General features: G+C 47.2%; 1 protein-coding gene across 5 annotated transcripts in view; it reads left to right on the forward strand.

Moving 5' to 3' along the window:
• UBR3 (ubiquitin protein ligase E3 component n-recognin 3) overlaps positions 1-21,524 on the forward strand; it is a 2,710,065-nt gene that overhangs the window by 706,606 nt on the left and 1,981,935 nt on the right. For all 5 annotated transcript variants that reach the window (XM_069616177.1, XM_069616176.1, XM_069616178.1 and 2 more), the window contains exon 16: positions 2,763-2,896. In XM_069616177.1, coding sequence (XP_069472278.1) covers positions 2,763-2,896 — 134 coding nt within the window. The remainder of the gene's footprint in view (positions 1-2,762; positions 2,897-21,524) is intronic.

Raw genomic sequence — 21,524 nt, forward strand, 5'->3', positions numbered from 1 at the left:
CAATATGTCTTGACCCAGCCTGGTACAAGTCGACCAAAAGACATTTGGGGCCCCTTCAGGGTGTATTTGTGTGTCTGAAATGCTTTCTGATGAAGAAACCTCCATGCAACCTATATTGCAACACTGTGATTACGAGATTTATCCTTATATGATGTACTGAATGTGATATGGAAATGGCGCTGTTGTATCTGATGTGACCACTAATAAAAAGAAGTCTAAAAAAAAAAAGCCCTATGCTGTCCTTCTCTGAAGTCTGTTGAAAACGAGCATTGGCAAAGCCAACAGGTTTGTCTTGTGTATAAGTAATAAGTAATAAGCATTTGCCACGCACTGCTTTTAGATGCCCAGGTACTCACACCAGCTACCATCATTGGCTAATTAATACCACTACTGTAGTGCCTGGCAAGTGCCTTTCCCATTTCTGTACAGAAGCCCAAACTGTTGGCATTGCCAATGCTTTTTTTGTCCTGTTATAGAGCTTCTGGCGGCTGCAGTTTAGAAGGAATATTAACATCTCTGGCATACAGGTGGGCCACAAAGAGTATACATTGGGCCTGGTCTATCTGACGGGTACAGATTTGTCAATCCCAGATCTACTATTGGAGCTTCAGAGGTACAGGCATCTCTCAGGCTATAGAATTGTGGGACTTTATGTGGGATTTTACTGCATTTTCCTTTTAGATCTCATCTGGCAAAGGACAGTATCTCTGCGTCTGCCTTAATGCAGACTTGTAATCTCTTTAACATAGTAACTACTTACATGAGAGGAAATCCAGCTGATTTCCGCAGAGGGGACTCTCTGGGTCTCTCTTGGGTGGATTGTTTGACAGATGAATGCTCCCTGGTGCCTACTTACAGGTTCAAATGTCCTTTTTTGAGGTGGTAAGGGTAGTGTAATCACGATTCTTATGGAACAAAAGCACTGAATCTTCTTATTCTTACATCTTCAACGGGAGCAGTGGGGTTCCCTGATGTGGAGATGTATGGTATTACTCCACAACGCAGACTGCTTCCAGATCTGAGGAGTATGATTGAAAAGCAATGGGTGGAATTTGAGAATTCAGTTATTCGCTCAGTAACAGTGAGTGCTTTGCCAAGGAAGTCTTAATATGCACCCAATCATGTAAGCACCTGATCCCCAGAACCTTGTGGAGGGATCGTAGGATGAGGGAAAGTTAACATCGTGTCCATCGCCCTTAACTTGTATCTCTACTCCTCTTTGAGGCAGAGTTATTGGATGTTAGGATTTTAGGAGAGTTGTATTGCTCGTGTTTCACTGCATAGGGAAGCACAGATTCAAACTGTACATATTTCGATACCTTCAGCTGGTTGAGAGTTGTTGTGGAAATGTGTTTTGTACCTGAATCATGATGGTCTCTTTTTGAATTTCTTGAAGAAATGGCAATAAAATCTGAATTTAAAAACAAAAAACCTTAGGCTTTGAGGCAGTGTGGCAACTATGTTCCGGTGCACTACTCCAGTCTGCAACAGGAAATATTGCATGTCTATCAGTTGTTAATATTAAAGCACAGCTAAACTTGAAACAAATACAGTGGGTTCCAACCTTCTCATGTGAATAAACATCTGCTATCTTTAAAGATTTTTCTTATTTTCTCTGTGCTGAATACAAAAGAAAGCAGTGTGAAATCTTCAAGTCTATAACGATTTTGTTTAACATAGAATCAAACACAATCCCAAGTTTTGAAACCTTTTGTTGGAGTAACTGAAAATATTACACTGAGATGGTGGTTCCATTAGCTTTCAAAGTCTCAGAAACCTTGATCGGATGGTGGTCACACGACAAATATGCGAACAAAGGAAATCACACGCAAAGATGTACATCGTTTTTACATAGATGCATTGCAAAGAAAAAGGTTCAACGCTGTGTTAGACCAGTTTTGAAATCACGTGAGATGTAAGGTTTGATACCTTTTCTTGGACTTCCGGGAAATACTATGCTGAGATGGAAGAAAGCATTCACTTACGTACTTGCGTAGTCGCACAGACTTCATTAGATTGTGCAGTGTAAAATAGTTTGTAAAGAGAAAGCTACAGTTCATTTTGTTCACAAAATGAAGAGAACAACTATACATACACTGAACTAACACAGCGCCAAACCCTTTCTATGCCCATATAAAAAGAAAAACACCTGCAATATTTTTGTCACGTTCAAGCACATTTCTCAATCTGTTCTGTTATGATGTATCGGAATGTGCTACACAATCTTAAATTGTAATTAGGCAGCCAAAATTCCACAAAGTTCAACATATCTTGCAATGTAGGACTTGATGTTATTTCATATGTCAGGTTTTATGTTCCGCAATCCGTATCTGTTTACCAGACTTGGGTGAGCAAAAGATGAACCTTTCATTGCATTGTTGCACACAGGGAATGAAGGGCAACAAAAGGAACCCTTTTCAGGGGTGGTTAAAAAGTTTTTGTTTTAGAAAGTGTGTGTCTGCTTTCACCAAAATGCCAGCAGGTCGTTTGTCATATGTATGTGAATATTAGTTTGCGAATTGTTAGTGGCCCATTTCTTCATCTGATTGTAGGAAATGCAAATGTTTTAGAACTGTGTACACTTCAGGTAGGTTGGAACGGTTAATGGTTTTATGATAACAATACTTGTCCTGTAATTAACACATTTTTTATTACGTTGATACACCTTTTCTATGTAAAGTTATTTCATGTTTGTATTTGCGTTTTTTACTGCCACAAGTTTTTTATTTTAATTGATATATGTGTTGATTTACCTTTTATAGATTTAAAGTGGTGGATGTATTAACTATGGCATCACAGCACCAAAACACGGTTCTTGATCCAGAGAATGAGCGTTCCATGTTGGAAGGAGCCCTTACATTTCTTGTAATTCTGTCAAGTCTACGCTTACATTTAGGTAACGGTCCAAATAAACATTCTTAAATTTTCAAAGTGCTATATTATTAAACAATTTTAATATATTACATGTACTTGTAAACAGTTTATTTGGACTTGCAAATAATGTTTTGTGCAGGGGTATGTGCTTACATTTTAAATTGTTTTCTGGCAGCGATAGTTGGAGAAAAAAGCTGCCTGACAGAATCGCTAAAATACAAAGAGAAATAGAAATGTGTACTTATTTGAATGTGTGTTTCCTTTGCAGATGTGTTGTGAAAAGTATCAACGTTTTTGAAAGATCTGTATTACCAAACCACCCTTGTACAGTATGTGTGGAATAGTCAATAACAGTTTAAGGGCACATATTAGGAATACGTGTTTGTATTTTGTTTTTCATGAGGTGAGGGAATCGATGTTGTGGAAACTGTCCTCTGTGGCTAGGGTGGTGTAGTTTGGAGGACTGCGTAGTTAACCAAGGAGTTGTTTTGTGTACTATAGTATTCCTGGCGCCAAGATGGATTGGATGGAACTACAAACTTTAAGCGCAAGTACTCTGCACAACGAAGTCTATGCAGACTCCCTTAAAGATTTTCCACCTTAGCAGTGGGACATTTTTGGTTTTGGCACTTTTTCTGGTACCAAAGTCCCCTACATGGCCTAAACATTGCTGCAGGAGAGAAGGGGGTGTTCAGAAGTAGACTGTCTGGTTGGCATGGCAACTGTCCAAAGTACTAGCTGCACATTGATTTGTTTTTTCTGCAGCAAGTGAAGTAAAGTTGCCACCAAAGAGCTCCCTCTTCCTCCTCCCCTCATGGTGACCGGCAAGCATTAGCATGTCACCCACTGCTGCTGCTACAGTGTATGCTCTTGGGGCCTGGCCACTACTTATTCTGGTGCCTCCCTGCACAGAAAAAGTATACATCATCTCCACCCTTAGCTCTCCTGCAATTATCTGGACAAATCTGCCCATCTAGTCCCTGCTACCCCACCCTTCACCCATAAGGAGGCATCCTCCCCGGAGAAGTGTTTGGTCTGCTGTGAAGCCATATGGGGAGCCATTTCGGTCAGCATGTGTTTGCGACAAGCAGGTCGTTATGGGAAAGGGTTTGTGTGCATTTATATATGTGTGTGTATAAATGTAAGGAATTGTGTGTTGTGTGTATGTAATGCGTGAGGAGTGTAGAGTATGTATATATGAGTGTGTCAGTGCATGAAGTTGTGTGTGTCAATGTTTCCTCGTATGAATGAGTGACGGGGTGTATTTGTGAGTTTGATATCTGTTGCGGTAAGGAGTGGGTGCAAATAGTACATTCATTTGAAATTTTGGCCTAGAGAGGTGTGTTCAAAACAAATAATACACAGTTCTCTGGGGCACAATTATTTAGCTGTATATATATCGCAGAATCTTGCAGTGATTTGGAATGAAAGTCAGTGTGGTACAGCGGGTAATGATTTACTCATAGGTAAAGGTTCAGAGTTTGGATCCCAGCATTAGTACTTCATCTGATTCCACTGGTGAATTTGTTTATGAATAATAAAGTTTAGTATTTCATTTTCGTTCTTGCGATGGGCAGTCAGAGAATTATTGCTGTAGTAGGCACAGAAAACATCCATACACAAACATTTAAATGTATGTGCTTCTGTAGTTATGTCATTGTTGATTGTGCGTCCTTTCGTTTCACGCCCACTGGCGATGGGATGGGTTTCATCTGCTAGAAGTTTGATCTGGGGAAAAGGGTTTGCCACTGTAGACCTGTGAACAAGATTTGCAGGTAAGCAGTTTAGTTTAATTTTCTTTTTATTATTACTTTCAACAACCAACAATTCAACAATATATATTACAGCAGGTGGGTGTGGTTCTTAAGGTCCATAGCAAGATTGTTAATGCAGTACAATGTTGAGTTAATCAATCACACATTAACTTTAAGAGGGTTGAACAGTTTTATCTAGGTAAGCCCAAAAGCTCTTGCAGATTTCCTTGGCGCGGCTGTCGGGCCTGTCATTTCTCTTAATTGGTTTCTGAGTGTTGCACCAGACAAGATTGTTCATCCATCTCTCCATTGTTGGGCCAGGTCCCTTCATCCATGATTTAGCTAGTGTGCACGCCAGCCTTATGAATTTCGAGTTTTCTGTTGAGTTTTGAAAGGCAACCCAGTAAGCACATTTCAAATGGGTTGTGTCCTCCCACGTATTCCCCATCTTTGATATATTCCGATATCATGGTTGCAGCTCAGAAACATATTTCAGCAGAGGGCCCCGTGCCTCATCCTCGACCGTGTGTCCCTCGAAAGCCTCCATCCTTCTCGATTATGATGTCGACGTTGGTATATATGGCACGCACCGCACCCTTTGCCTCAGTTCCTTTTTTCCACACAGCTGCTCGAAACTGTTCTTCTCCTCGGCTTGTTATTTACTGCGTAGTTACAAGTATCGTTACTAAAACATGTCTGCTCATACCCTGAAAATGGGCTTCTAGAAATGTGTTGATTGTGCGGCTAAGATGTCCATAACCAATCCTCATCGAGCAGGTCTCTGTTGCCTGGGGGTGGGCCACATTGTCTAAGATTGTGCCAGTCTATGACTGGAAAAGGAATAAAGGAGAGGAAGGGGAAACTTGCTTTGGGCAAACCATCCCTGAGTTCGTCCTCTGTGACCCCCACAAAAATGTTGTCAAAAGATAAGAGCCCAAGAGGGAGATCTCTGCCCCGGGCCAAGAGGCACAGTAAAAGTTCAAAGCGATCAAGATCTCGGCAGTCCTCTTCGTCATCTTCGAGAAGATCGAAGAAAAGGAGTCACCGCTCCAGATCGTCCTCTATGGATTCCTCGACCAAAAAAAAATCAGTAAGATTTCCTAAAAAGGGGGCTAGTCAAGTAGAACTGGAAAAATTCTGATGGCAGATGTTTGAAGGTGTTTGAGAAGGCGGCAAAGCCAGCCCCTTCATTGAAGTCGTTAGATACTCCCGACCCCATTGCGTGAAAAGCCAACAGGCCATTGTCTGTAAAAACCACTGACCGTGCGTCCGAGGTTGTGGACAGTAGGCCGAAGGCTTCGAAGAATTTGAAATACCTCAAAGGCATCGTGTGTGCCTCTCATGGCCTTGATGCCTCGAAGGGATCCTCCTTCTCTGACCCATTCGTCAGCGTTGAAGGCATCAGTCTAGTCTATGGACGCCAAAACAGTCAGGGTCAAAGCTCTCGAGGACTTTTGAAAGTTCTTCGAAGGTTTTTCAACCTCGATGGGAAAAGATAATTTTTCAAGTCCATGGGGACTATTTATGAGGAAGAGGTGGAGGAAGAAAGCCCTATTTATAGTTTTGGTAGGTAATACAGCACTCCTGGTGTTCCAGAGTAGCTGATATCTCAAGAATCCAAAATGTGAGACCTTGTGGACACCCTGCAGGATGCCAGTGGTCTAGACCCCTCTCCTGAGGTTGATTCTGGCACTCCTGAAGGTTCAGGTCATGCTGATGCATCTTGTAGATCAGTAATGGCCAAGGTTATTGAATACCTTGGATGGGGTAGATCATCTGTTGAATATAAACAAGATGACCTTACCGACATTTTTGACAGGGGATGTCCTAAGGACCCAGTCATTCCCTTCCATACAGCATTGAAGAATAGAGTTCTAGAGAACTGGGAAAATCCTGATACCATCCCTACAGTTCACAAGGATTTCACACAAAAATACAGACCCTCATCAGTGGATCCAGAGTTTCTTTCCAAACATCTGAATCCACAAATCTTTGTTGTACAAGCAGCTATTGCTGCATCTAAGTGAGCAGCCTATGCCACAGTCCCTTCAGTTAGGGTGAATACAAGGCTCAATGCCATGGTAAAGAAAGTTTTCTCTGCAGGGAGTATGGCACTGAAAGCAATAAATGCAACTTGTGCTATAGCGAAGTGCACCTACACTTTGTTCGAGGTGATAGCCATGGCATCTGAACACATCCGAGAGGGTAAAGAAAGGGATGGCTTTATGAACATTATTCAGGACGGTAAAGATGCTATGTGCCAGTCGTTGCAGTCAGGGCTAGACACTACAGATTGTATTAGCCGTTCTACGGCTGCTGGTGCAGTGCTTGGAGGTTTTGCCTGGCTTTGTAAATCAGGGTTCGCTTTTGACGCGCAATCCAGATTATTGGATATTCCGTTTGAAAGATCTTACTTGTTTGGATCTGAAGCAGACGAAAGTCTTGAAAAGTTGCAGTCGTCTAAGGCAGCAGCAAAATCGTTGAGTCAGGCCATTAGGCAGCCACAACAAGGGCGAACTGCTCCATCTTCTGGTCAGGGATGGAGAAATCGTTCATTTCGTTACTATTCCTCAGTTCCCAGAGGAAGAGGTAAATTTAATCAGAGGGGACAGAGAAGTCAACCTTGAGACGGTCGAGGACGTACAGGGGGAGGAGCTGCAGCCGTATCCGCTGCCTTGCCTTTTGCACCAACCGGTGCCACAAAACCACTTTTGAAAACTTGAATCATTCGACAGTGGTGCGAGGCAGGTTATCACAACATCTGAAAGAATGGCGAGGTTTTACAACAGATGCTTGGACACTACAAACAGTTGCCAATGGTTACTGCCTCCCTTTTCTAAAGAGGCCACCAGATTGTCCCCCATGACGCCAGTCCTTGAAAGTACCAGATCTGCTCCTCCAACAGGCAGTTCAGACACTGTTGGAGTAGGGTGCAATCGAACAGGTAACTATAGCGGAAAGAAATCAAGGTTGGTACTCTCCTTATTTTCTGATCCCAAAAAAAGGACCGATGGTTGGGACCCATCTTGGACTTGAGATGCTTGAACAAGTTTCTCAGGAAGGACAAGTTCAAGATGGTCACTCCTTCGCAGATCCTCCAGGCCCTTCAGCTCCAGGATTGAATGGTGTAATTGGATCTTCAGGATGGTTATTTGTATGTGCCGATTCATCTCAAGCACAGAAAATACCTGAGATTCGCCGTTGGCAGTTCTCACTATCAGTTTCAGGTACTGCCATTCGGGCTGAGCTCCACCCCAAGGGTTTTCACCAAGCTGATGGCAGTGGTTGCACATCTACCCCTACTTGAACGATTGGCTAATCAGAGCCTGTTCAACGGAACAGGCTCTGGAACATCTAAACAGCACCTGGCATTCTCTCCACAAGCTGGACTTCTCCCTCAACTTCAAGAAGTCCCACATGACACCTTCCCAGAAGCTGCAATTCATCTGAGCAGTCCTGGACTCTTCCTTGGGGGAAAAAAGCTTTGCCACCCGAGGTGAGGGCTATCCAGATAGCGCAGATGGTAAACAAATGTCACAGTGGCTCAAATATTCCAGCCTTCGATTTTCTGAGGTTTCTTGGTCTCACGGCATCCTGCATTTTTCTGGTGTCAGAGGCCCATCTGAGAATGAGGTATATTCAGTGGGTCCTCAGGACTTAGTGGTCACAGTTCTGCAGCAGGATGACTGATCTGGCACGGGTCCCAAACAGGGTGGCGCAGGATCTCCTATGGTGGTCCGTCAAGGAGAATGTGTTGAAGGGAACCCTTTTGGCAACCAAGGCCGGAGATTACGGTGGCGATAGGCGCCTCCCGATCGGGTTGGGTAGGTCACACCAGCGGTCTAACAATCAGTGCACACTGCTCTCCGTCAGTCCAAACTGCATATCAACCTTTTGGAGCTGAGGAAAATCAGACAAGTGTTGATGGCCTTCCTGCCCTCTGTACGAAGAAAGAGTGTCCTGATAATGACGGACAACACAGTTACCATGCATCACCTCAACAAGACAGGAGTTGTGGGGTCACTGCCTCTGTGCAGAGAGGCAATGCAGCTGGGATTTTGGGAACTGCAAGAAGGAATCTGTCGGCAGTTCATCTGGCCGGAGAGTCATAGGCGAGGCTGTGCCCAGAGGGCCATGCACCACGACTTTGGCACGTGGGACGCAGCACGACAAAATGTCAACATGGCCACTCGTCCGATGCCACTCCTTGGAACAGAGCAGGCGGGTGAACGAGTTTCAAGGTGGCACTGGTGTCCATCAGTAGCACAGCGCAGGTTCCCCCTGCAACCCAGGCTGAGTATACTCTGGCCCCAGCAGCCCCCAGCCACTCTGTCAATATATCCTGCCTCCTCTTCGGCCTCCGAAGACCGGCTCTTACTAAAGGTTCTTGGGACTGATGCAAACCCCCCAGATGGGGCCATCCTAAGGGATGCAGTCAGGGGCTTGCTCCCTCCGATCACTCCACCGGTGCCCATAGTCATTTTCCCACATGGCTCCAGCACCACAGACCCCAGCGCAGCCCCCATTGCCCCTGCCGACTCCTCTGATTCCAGCTCCTCTGCCCCCCACAGTAAAGGCGGTTCCACACGAGCCTCCGCAGCAGCCTCTGGTTCCGGTCTCCACACCGCGGCCCACGGCGCCCAGCACACTGCCACCCACTCCGAACCAGCCGCACACCCTGGTGGACACTGATGAGGAGGACCCTGACACGCTCTCGTCCGCGAATGCCTTCCACGACAGGCTTCCAGGTTTGGCAGAATATTTGGGCCTTCCTCAACATGAGGTTGAGCGGCCCGAGGAGGGGGTCCTGGCAGAAGTCCTCATCCTACGACCCCCTACCAAGACAGGTATCCCGATGCAGAAAGACATTGTTGCTCTGGCCAAGAAGGGGTGGCTCAAGCCTCACTCTGCCCAACCTGTCATTCGGCGCCTCGAAGCCAAGTATAGACAGATGGAGGGGGATACACGCTTGTCAACGTACCCCCTGCTGCATTCTTCTGTGATTGCTGCAGTGTGACTCTACTCTAAGCCTCAGTCGTCCTCGGCCGCCTCGTCCTCAGCACTTCCTTGTCCTCAGAAGCTGTACTCGAACGTCTCCCTGCACCTGCATCAGGCCAACGCGGATGCCATGCTGGCAGCCGCTAATCAGAGGTTTTGGCGGGAAATGGCAGACTTCCTTCTGGAACTTCTGGTGCAGTGCCAGGCACGCTTCAAGTCGGAGCTAGGAGAATCCTGGCTGGTAGCGCAGGACATCATGGAGTACACATTGGCCCACATCGATACCTCTTGCTGGGCCATCTGTATCGCCACGGACAAGAGAAGGACGGCCTGGCTTCGGGCTACTAAGTTTAACCCCGACGTCCAGGCTTGCACGTTGGACCTTCCATTCGAGGGTAGTGACCTCTTCCACTCTACCACCGATGAGGAATTGGATAAAAAGAAGTACAGCTCGCAGACTGCGAAGCCTTTAGCTTGACGAAGGCCACGCCCAAGGCGTGCGCCCAGTGGCATGAACGCTCTGACAAGGAGCAGGTATTTGGTGGGTTCTAGGGATTCCAAGAACAGAGGATGAGACAACCTGACTGTTCGCTGAGTCATCACTGGCGCAAGCAACAAAAAGGGGCATGGGGGGCGAGCAAGGGCTTCTTCCAGTCCCACTCCTCAGGAGTAGCCACAGAGAATGAAAAGGCATGACGCGTCCCTCCGGGTCCACGTGTCTCCAGTGGGGGACAGGCTAGCCTCTCAAGTGCATTTTTGGTGCAGGAACTTTGCGGACCCTTGTATCCTCTCAGTAGTATCCACGGGGTACCGTCTTCCTAACTATACCTCCCTCTCCTCCTTCCTCCCCACCACTCCCACAGATTGGGATGGCAACTCTGTTGGCCGAGATCCGGTTGCTCGCCGAGAGCCAGGCAGTGGAAGAAGTACCAGCCTCGCAGAGGGGCTTAGGCTTCTATGCCAGTCGCCATACAAAAAAAGAACCAGGCTGGTATTAGAGTTGTGTTGGACCTATCCACCCTCAACCTCTTCCTCCCTCTTCAAAAATTCAAGATGGGTGTACGCCAGCACTCATTGCAGAGACACTAGCCAAGGGAGATTGGATGTGCTCCCTGGATCTGAAGGACACCTACCTACATGTCCTGATTTGGCAGCCCCATCTCTTCTTCCTACGCTTCAGGATCATGGGCTGTATTTCCAGTACAAGGTGCTCCTCTTTGGCCTCAACTAAGCCCCCAGGGTATTTACCAGGCTTATGAATGCAGTGGCATCCCTCCTCAGGGCCCAGGGCCACCATGTCTAGCCGTACCTGGACGACTGGCTCGCCAAGGTGAGATCCCCGGAGGGGGTGGTCCACACTTCTTTGCACTTATGAATACACTCCACGACCTGGGGGTTTACCATCAACCTCAACAAGTTTCAGCTGCAGCCCATGCAGTTTCTCACCTTCCTGGGCCTCATCTGGGATACCAGTTCAGAGAACCTTTTTCCCTCGGAGGACAAGATTATGGCCATCAATAGGGCCTCTACACACTTCCTTACCAGACAAGTAACTTCAACTTGTTGGTACCAGCACCTAATGGGTATCATGGCAGCAGTCCTCTTGGCCTTGCCACACACAAGGCTCTGGATGAGGAGAGTGCAGCTGCACTTCGCAGCCTCATGGAATCAGGAGAAGTGTTCCCAAGCAGAGCTGGTCAGCATACCTACTTCTCTCCACTCTGTCCTCACGTTATGGTCCAAGGATTGTAATCTTAGGACTGGGAGGCCATTCCGGTAGCCGGCTCCGCAGGGCACCATTACTACGCACTCCTCCCTAGAGAACTGTGGAGCCACTCTGGACAGCCACAGCATCCACGCAGTCTGGATCCGGCAGGAGCAGGAGTCGCATATCAACTGGATATAGCTCAAAGCCATCTGGCTAGCCCTCTGGGCCTTCCTTCCACTCATAGGGGGCGGGACTGTCCTGATCCAGACCGACAACTCCACCAGAATGTAATATGTCAACAAGCAGTGGGGCTACCAGGTCCCCTCCACTGTGCAACCTGGCAGTCAGCATGTGGGAATGGGCCCTGGAAAACATTTACCTCATGGCCGTCCACCTCCCGGGGAGGCCAACTTGGAAGCGGACAGGCTCAGCAGGCTAGGAGCAGACAATTGCGAGTGGCAATTGAACAACCAGTTGCTGGAGGTGGTCTTCAACACATGGGGCCATCCTCAGGTGGATCTATTTGCCTCCTGGAAGAACAAGAAGTGCCAGCAGTTTGCGTCTTGGCAGGCCCAGGGCCCCGGCTCCTTGGGCTACGCCACGCAGATTCAGTGGGAGGGCATGACAACCTATGCCTTTCCTCCTACACCCCTGGTCCCCAGGGCACTCCACAAGCTAAAGGAAGCTTGTCACTGCACCATCATAGTGATAGTGCCTTGGTGGCCAGAGAGGCTGTGGTTCTCATAACTGCTCCGTCTCTCGGACAGACAACCCATTCACCTTCCGCTCGGCCCAGCACCTCTCCTGTACCAGCAGGGGGGGCAGGGTTCTCCACCCCGCTCCTCAGAAGTTAGCCCTCGCAGTGTGGTTCCTGAGCAGGTCACCCTCAAGCACCTAAGCATATCTCTGGCTAACCTGGGGATCATCCAGGACGCTAGGAGCAAGGCCACTCGGAGCCAATACAAGAGTAAATGGAGCAGGTTCTGTCACTGGGCAGAGTCTAAGGAGATCAACCCCCTGACATGCACGCTGGATGATGTGTTCTCGTTCTTTGCACATCTTGCCCGCTCAGGCGTACAGGTGGACACATGTTGCACCTATCTGGCAGCCATAGGGGCCTACAGGAATTCGGAGGAGGAGGTCTTCTCCTCTTCCAACCAAAAAGTCAAACATCTGACGGGCTTGTCCAGGCTTTACCTGCCCATCAAGAGGCCACACCTGGTGTGGAACCTCAATGTGGTGTTGGGCACCTTGGCACACAAACCCTTCGAGCCAATGGCATCCGCGGACATCAGGCTGGTCACCATCAAGACAGCTCTGCAAGTCGGTCTCACCTCCGCTTGCAGTCTCAGTGAGATCCAGGCTCTGGTGGCTTCAAAGCCCTACACCACTTTCCACAGGGGCAAGGTGGTCCTACGGACTCTCCTGGTGTTCCTACCTAAGGTACCCTCCGCTTTCCATCTTAACAAGGATATAGTATTGCCTACTTTCTTCGCGGACCCCAAGGACGAGGCTCAGAGAGTCTTACACAGTCTGGATGTCAGACACGCTCTGAAATTCTATCCGGATAGGACCAAGGGATTCCGCAAGTCGGACGCACTCTGTTACCTTTGGGGGCTCCAGACCCGTTTATCAGGCATCCAAGGGGTCCATCGCAAGGTGGATGGTTGCGGCCATCAAGGAGGTTTACGAGGAGCAGCGCAAGCCGCTGCCAGCCAACATACACGCTCACGCAGTCAGAGCCAAGGCCACGGCCATCGCCTTTCAGTGGCAGGTTCCGTGGCAGGTCATAAACAGGGCAGCTCCGGGCAACCCCTTCAGCTTTTTGTAAGCATTACTGTTTGGACGCCGGCTCGAAGTCAGACGCGGCCTTCGGACAGGCTGTTCTAAGGAACTTGTTTGCTTAAGGAGGGTCTCCTCTCCACCCTGGGTCTACATTCCATTGTAATGGCCCATACAGTATGGAGGAAAGGGGACAAGGACGTAAGAGTAATTACAAGTTACTCACTGTAGTGACTGACATACTCTTAGTCTCCTCCATACGCCCCACTAGCCCCCCTCCCATAATAATACAGGTGTCTTTAGGCAATGATAAATATTGTCGACGCGTCAATGGAGACTGAGGAGAGGCGCGCCGGTGGGCGGTATCTGGGAGGCGCCCCCACGCGACTCCAAGTTTAAAGGGGAACAAGGTTTTACTGGTGAAAAAGGTTCTGTCTCCCGTCCCTAGGAAGGGACACCCATAAAGTATGGAGGAAAGGGGACTAAGAGTACTTAATCACTACGGTGAGTAACTTGTAATTTTTCAAGCGCCCTCCAGAACAAGGTTCCTACTTCAAGGTTCCCATAGTCATCCAATTTCTGAAAGGGTTGACCATCATCTTCCCACAGTTTCCTTTTATTGTTCCTTTCTGGGATCTTAATCCAGTTTTAAGGTTCCAGGTGGGGTCTCCATTTGAACCATTGCATTCTTGTCCACTTAGGATGTTGTCTTTAAAAACTGTATTTTTAACAGCCATTACTTCTGCTCGCAGAGTGAGCAAGCAAGCTTCAGGCCTTGTGATCAGAACCACCATTCAGTGTTTCATAAAGACAAGGTAGTTTTGAGGGTTCGTCCCTCTTTTCTGCCAAAAACAGTGTCAAAATTTCATCTGACACAAAAGATTCTTACTAGCCTTCTAGCCTGCTCATCAATGTAAAGAGGAGATATTACACAGACTTGACCCTAGAAGAGCCTTGAGTTTTAACATCAACAGAGTTCCTAAAATAAGACTAGACGACCAACTATTTGTTGGCTATGTGGGCGACAGAATGGGACAAGCAGTCACTAAACAAACGCTGCCTCAGTGGATCATACTTTGTATATCCATATGTCAAAACCTGTCCAGGAAAGAGGTTTCCGAAGGTCTAATGACCCACTCCAGAGGTGTAGCCACTACTTCAGCCCGCCATAGAAGGTTACCTGAGTCTACAAGATAACTAGAATGCTGCCACCTGGTTTTCTGTGCCTACATTTGCAAAATATTAGTTTAGATTCCCTTTCGGGCCAGGAATAGCACAGCATAAACCAAAATTAAATGAGAACAAAAACTCTTCAGTCCCACCTCCTGCAACACACTGCAGTGGGAGAATATCAAAGATGCAGAATACCTGTGAGGACACAATCCATTCGAAGAACAAATTACTTACCCCTGGTCATGTTCTTTCGACTGGATGTTCCTCCAGCATTTTCCTCATCCCCCTCTCATCCTTCCCATCTGTCAAGAAGGAGTTTCCGTGGTTTACACCTTGCTCTCTGTTAATGCACAAGTATTCTCATCTTGGAGACTGCTGTGCTGGTGAGAGGCAAAACACCAACTGAGGCAAGGATGTAGGCTCTCGAGTGACACAAGGTCGACGACGGACAGCACCCTCTGCAGAAAAAGGTTTCCAAGCTGCAAGCAGGATATCGGAGTATGTTCAAGATGAGGAATACGTGGAAGGAACATCCAATCGAAAGAACATTACCAGGGGGTAAGTAATTTGTTCTTCTAAGGATTTCTTTAGATCATATTCAGTAATTTCCATAGTTTTATGCCACACCTTCCACCAGGACAGTTGTAGGAGGGTAATCCCAAGACATGTTCATGAATTCTGCATTTGCAGCATGACAGAACAGGCATTACATGTTCCTTTGATGGTCATATTTGGCCAATTGCAGTGGGGTACGTTAATATTGATGGAGGTCTGTGGATTGAATCATTTTAAGCATATATCTCATTGATACAGATCTGACATGCGTCTGTGCACGCTCCCACTTGTTGCCATCAAGCTGCCTGTCTAACTTGCTTTCCCACCTTCTCCTTGTCAACCAAAGCTCTCTGCGACTAGAGACTGCAAGCTTGTTGTGTGAATATAGGGCATGGCCCTCTGAGTTTATCACCCAGTTCATCATCGGACTTATCCGGTGGTAGTATAGGAAAGCTTGTGATCATCTGTTTCAGAGATGCCTACACTCTCATATATCATAAAGCACATGGTGCACCAAAACATCCAGCTCCAAAAGCTGCCCAAATGGCATGAAAGTGCCCCCACGGAAGATATCTTCTAATCTCACCAAAACCACTGTTGTAAATTCCCTCCGAAATTTTGCATCAACGGTGATAGCTAACACCCTCTATTTTATTTGTTTTCAAACTTGGGAGGAATACAATTACCAATACCTATATACTGAAGTTGCTTCCGGCATGCCCAAACGAGTGTCTGCAGTATCCATGGTGTCCCTGGAGACTAGTTATAAGTTTCGTCGATCAGTCTTATGATGAATCCTGCAGAGTCCTCAAAGGATCCTTGCCTAAAGACTCCTCCCAGGTGGCCAGGAGAAGGCAGCCACTACCTGACCCTAACCATGGGGGTGATGTTAGCTGGTTGGATCACCTGGAAGGAAAAGGGTAGATTTCATTGGGAGAGACACTGGGCCTCATCACGACTTGGGCGGTTACGGTAACGCTGTTAGCGCGGGCGGTATTAGCCCTATCGCCGAACTCCCCGGCGCTAATAGCGCCGGAACACGAGTTCGGCGGTAATGTAAATCCCCATTCCCCACTGAGCCCATTCGGGAATGCCCCATTCCCCCTTGGGCTCAATGGGGAATCTTCGCGCTAATACCGCCGCGCGGTAATGGAGCAAATTTTCGGCGGATTTCCCCCCAGCTCAGAGCTGGGGCAAAATCTGCCAAAGCCCTGATTCGGCGGACCCTTAAATCCAGCAGTAGTAGCGCTACGGCCGGATTTAAGGGTTACCGCCGAAGTCGTGATGAGGCCCACAGGATTTGTTTTCTTCAGAGAGGGAGATTTCTAAGGTGCCAGGATATTTAATGACCTGTCATCAAAGTAAGACTTCCCTTCATAATGCGAATTACACTGAGGGTGGTAAAACCTTGTATAATCAAGAGGGAAATACAACATGTGAGAAAAAAGATTTTCCATAATAACTTACTAGAAAGTCTTGATTCTATTAAAGACACGGAGGCGAGCATTATGCTTCTCTTTCTTTTATTTAAATATTTAAAGAAAGGCTCAGCAGCAAGATATTTTTGTGCACCAAGTGTTATATGAGTAAACATAGAAAAGGGGGTGCACTAAATATATAATATAACAAGTAAAACATAACATAACAGTAGTATCTTCGGAGTTCTGAAGAAACAAACTCCATTTCCCAGAGTTCCCTAGTGTCACCAAAGAAACATCAACATGTGACTTAGTCCTCCAATGGGTGTCCTGATCCCTTCATAAACAGTCCTAAACATGATGCGACTTCCTCTTTCGAAGCTGCGAACTTGGTTGTCCATGGAAAGGTAGCACTTGAAGTTGTTAGATCTGTTGAACAGCTGATCAAGTGGATTTGTCGGCAGGCGCTGTCGAAAAAGGAGATAGAAAGGAGATTACTTCATGTATATAACAACCCTAGTTCCCTTATCGGGGTGGGAGAAAATGTCATTGGTTATTTATTTATTTCTCATAAATGCAATCATTTCTTTGTGAGGTTTAGTAACTTATAATAATACATTGTCACAATTAGGAGAGAAGTACAGTATTATTTTCTCATTGGGTGGGATAATGCTCGCCTCCGTGTCTTTAATAGAATCAAGACTTTCTAGTAAGTTATTATGGAAAATCTTTATTCTATGTCAAGACCGGAGGCTCCCATTATGCTTGTTTAAAGCTTACTCACCACAATAGATGCCGGTTGATCTACTGGTTTCAAGTAGAATTGTTTAAATACTGATTCGCTTGCCCAGTCTGCCATTCTCATGTCGTCTTCTAGTCGAACTCCAGCCTGAAAGGCTTTAGAGGCCATAGCTCCCCTCACAGAGTGAGCTCCGAAGTGCTGGGTATCTATCCCGGCTTGATTTAGAGTCCAGCGCACCCAGCGCGCTAAAGTGGGGGCGGAAACTGGTTTGTGTGGTTTACGCAGAGCTATCAGTAGTTGCCCGTTGGGGAGGGCCCTAAGGGGGGCTGTCTTTTCTTCATAAACCTTCAGGCATTTCACCAGACAAAGTTTGGGTTGGTCCCTGAAGGCGGGGTAAGAAATTACCCTAGAGTTACATTTCGTTCTTCTGTGTATGTGAAATACAATACCGTCAGGAGAAAAGGTTCTGCCTGCTAGGTCAAGGGCTCTGACATCAGAGACTCTCCTGCAGGAGACTAAGCAGAGTAAAGTAGTAAGCTTGCCCGAGAGGGCTGTACGTGATAGTTCCTCATTATGATGCCATGAAAGGAAAAGATTCAATACTTTGTTAACGTCCCAGAGTTTGTCATAGCGGGAAAGGGGCGGGACTGTAAGTCTTACTCCTTTTAATAATCTGCAGACGAGGTGGTGTTCACCAGCTGGTATTCCTTCAATGAGGTCGTGACCAGCTGAAATCGCTGAACGATATGCGTTCACTGTCCTGTAGGCGAGCCCTCTTTCTACTAGAGTTGCTAAGAAATTCAAGATTTCCTCTACAGGTGCTGAAATTGGATGTAAGCCTTTTTCCTGGCACCAGGTGCTCCAGGCGCCCCAAGAGTTGGAATATCTCTTAAGGGTGGCAGGAGCCCAGCTTTCCTCAATGAGACTGATCGCCCTGTGTGACATGCCTGGAGTTCTCCATCTTGCCCTGAAATCCTCCATGCTGCCAGGGTCAGAGAACCGTTGAGAAGAAGGGGGTGTCTCTGCCCTGAAGGATCTAGAAGAAGATCTGGAAATTGGGGTAGTAGGATTGGAAAATCCGAGGAAAGTTCCAGAAGGACTGGATACCAGGTCTGAGATGTCCAGACCGGTGCTATGAGGACTAAGTCTGAATGTTCCAGACGGGCCTTCGCCAGGGTCCTCGCTATCATGGTGAATGGGGGAAAGGCATAGAGTACCCCTTTGGACCATTGTTGGAGAAAAGCGTCTGTTGCTGTTGCTGCTGGATCCGGTCTCCAGCTGTAAAACCGTGGTAGCTGAGTATTGAGTCTGGAGGCGAAAAGATCTATGAACATTGGGCCCCAAATCTCCTGGAGGCGGAGGAAGACTCCTCTGTCGAGCTTCCAGTCGCTGTAGTCTGTGGAGTGGCGGGAGTACCAGTCCGCTACCACATTTGATAGGCCGGGAAGATATTCTGCTGTGACTGAGATTCGATGCGCCAGACAGAAGTGCCAGAAGTCCTTGGCTAATTCTGCTAGAGGTCTTGATTTGGTGCCACCTAGATGGTTGATGTACCTTACCGCGGAAATGTTGTCCATTTTTAGCAAGATACAGCAACTCACTCTGTCTCTGGCAAAGGAGCGTACTGCAAAGGAACCTGCCAGAAGTTCTAGGCAGTTGATATGCAGGCCTAGCTCCTGATAGGACCAGGTCCCTCCTGTGGCTATAGAGCCGCATCTCGCTCCCCAACCGGAGCGGCTGGCGTCTGACTCGATGATGATATCTGGAGCAGATCCGAAAATGGCTCTGCCGTTCCAGGCCTCCATGTGGGTGAGCCACCAATTGAGTTCTGTCCTCGCTTGGGGAGATAATGTTAGGAGTTGAGAGTATGAAAGACTGTGTCTTAAGTGTTGGCCTTTCAGTCTTTGCAATTCGCGATAGTGAAGAGGGCCGGGAAATATCGCTTGAATGGAGGAGGATAGCAGCCCTATCACTCTTGCTAGTTCTCGAAGAGAGAACAGGTCCTTCTGCAGAATCCTGCGAATCTCCCTTTTGGTAGAATGGATCTTGGCTGCTGGGAGTCGGAGTTGACAATTCTGGGTGTCCACGACGAAGGCCAGAAATTCCATGTTCTTGGATGGAAGAAGAATTGACTTTTCCCAATTTATAAGGAAGCCGAGACTGTGTAGCAAGTCTATAGCTAGTTTGGTGTCTTTCTGAACTAGCTCTTGCGATTGTGCCATAAAAATGATGTCGTCTAGATAAATAATGAGACGAACACCTTGCTCTCTTAGATGAGCTACTACAGACCTTAGAAGCTTGGTGAAAACCCAAGGCGCTGAAGAGAGCCCGAAAGGTAGGCTTGTGAATTCCCAATCTCGATTCTTCCAGGAAAATCTCAGGTAATTCGTATGTGCCTGATGAATTGGTATCGTCAAGTAGGCGTCTTTCAGGTCTAGACGCATGAGCCAATCGTTCGGTCTCAGAAGATCTCTGAGCATGTGTATACCTTCCATTTTGAAATGGCGGTAAATGATGTATTCGTTGAGAGCTTTGAGGTTTATGACTGGTCGTACTTTTTCTTTCCTGCGGACTAGGAATATGGGACTGAAAAACCCTCCCTGGCTTTGACAGGGGCGAATTGCTCTCTTCAGACAAAGATTGTGTATTTCGCTGTCTAAAGCGATTTGATCTGTCTGAGACATTACTATTGGAGTAGGGCGACCTGTCTGAATGGGCTGCTCGAAAAATTCTAGGCGTAGGCCCCGAACTGTGTCCCTGACCCAGGCGTCTCCTGATAAGGTATCCCAAGCATTTATAAACATCATTAACCTCCCCCCTATAGGAGTCATGGGCGCTGGCGCTGCTATAAGTACACTGACCTGTAGATTGCTGTTGGGCTGGGTATCTGGCCGATCTTCTCCAGGGGCGCCCTCTTCCACGACCTCTTGAGGGAAAGAAAGTGTCGGAGCGCTCTTGCCAGGAGTTATGCTGGCCTCTGGAGTGTTGAGATCTTTTGTCGAAGAAATAACGGCTGGAGGAGCGACCTCTGCCTCGTCCGGCCCTGGTGAAAACCTTGGACGCGAAGACTCTTTTTATGGAGGCTTGTGCTTTGTCCAATGCTGTAAATGTTCCCACGAATTTCGCCATTTCCTTCATAAAAGGATCTCCAAAAAGCAGACCTTGTGCTGTTGGACCGGACTCTGTGTCTGCCAGCTCGCTCAGTTTGGCGTCTATTTTATATAGGATGCCTTTTCGGCGTTCTGTCGAAATAGCACAACTGGCGTTGCCTAGAAGGCAAATTGCTCGTTGAACCCAACCAGAAAGTATTATCGGGTCAATGGGGTTAGAGGAGTTTATTGCTTCTTCCGCTAGATCTGAAATCTTGGCTAGTGGCCCTGCTACGTCTAGTACTTTGTCCTGGCAGGACTTCCAGGCACGGTCTATGCCTTTCCTTGGGTCTTTTACGTTTTTACCTAGAAAGGTAATCATTTTCGAATCTAGTTCTGGTGTTAGAGCCACTTTGTCCGCAATATCCGGACGTGGACATTCCGCTCGAAGTCTAGCTCTAACTTCTTTATCCAGTGGCTTACGTAGCCTGAAATGAATGTATCTTGATGTCTTTGAAGATGGTTCCCAGTCTGTGGATCTGGGATGTATAAGGTCTTCCGGAGTAAACATCCCCTCTGCAGGAGGCTTGTTTACGGTAGTGTTCTTGGGGATGGGGTCTGCCGCAGTCCCAGAACCAGAGGGCTTTGAACCCTCTATTTGAATTTCCTCTTCAGATGAGGATTGAGAAGGATCAGCGTCGTAGACGCTCTTGTTTTGGTCATCTTCAGTGCCCTGTCCGTATCTCTCCGGGCTGGAGGGTACATTTTCCCTCATTTCTTCCTCTAGGTAAGAGGGTTCATGGGAAGAGGTTATCTTCCTATTCATAAAGGCTTGTTTCAGCCTGGAGAAGGCGTCCGAAACGGCAGCTGTGGCATCTGTTTGCTGGCTCGGGGGGGGTCATAGAGCTTCTGCTCTTGCGAGCCGGTATACATCCCCCTTCCGTAAGGTGCTTTCTCTTTTGCGTTCTCTTTCTCCCAGGGGGGGAGGTCCCTCTTAAATGCTCTTCCATAGTTTCTAGGCGTTGTTGAATGGGAATGAGCATGTCTGTTACTGCTTTCTTAATACTGGTTTCCACAGAGGATCCCAGTACTTTTTGTAAGCTGTTAGCCATTGCCACCTCATCTATATAGCAGTGATCTTCCTCGTCTCAGACCAGGCCTGATCTGATTGGGGTGAGTACTGCGCTGCCATAATAAATTTTAAAGCACCTTACTCACTTTTTTTTTTGTCTTGTCTTCTGGGCCCTTGAACGCCTTCTCTCACTGCCCAGTAAATCAGTTCAGCTTATTATTATAATCTTCATAGAATGCTGAACGGGAGATTTTCTCTCTTCTTCTTTTTTTTTTTTTTTTTTTAATTTATGCAAATTATGTATGCCGATATTTTTCCCGCACTCGCGTGCGAAATCCTGTCGGTCCGATGTAAAGAAG

The sequence above is a fragment of the Ambystoma mexicanum genome, chromosome 9 (assembly GCF_040938575.1).
Source record: "Ambystoma mexicanum isolate Mex_15411 chromosome 9, UKY_AmexF1_1, whole genome shotgun sequence".
Taxonomy (NCBI): Eukaryota; Metazoa; Chordata; class Amphibia; order Caudata; family Ambystomatidae; genus Ambystoma; species Ambystoma mexicanum.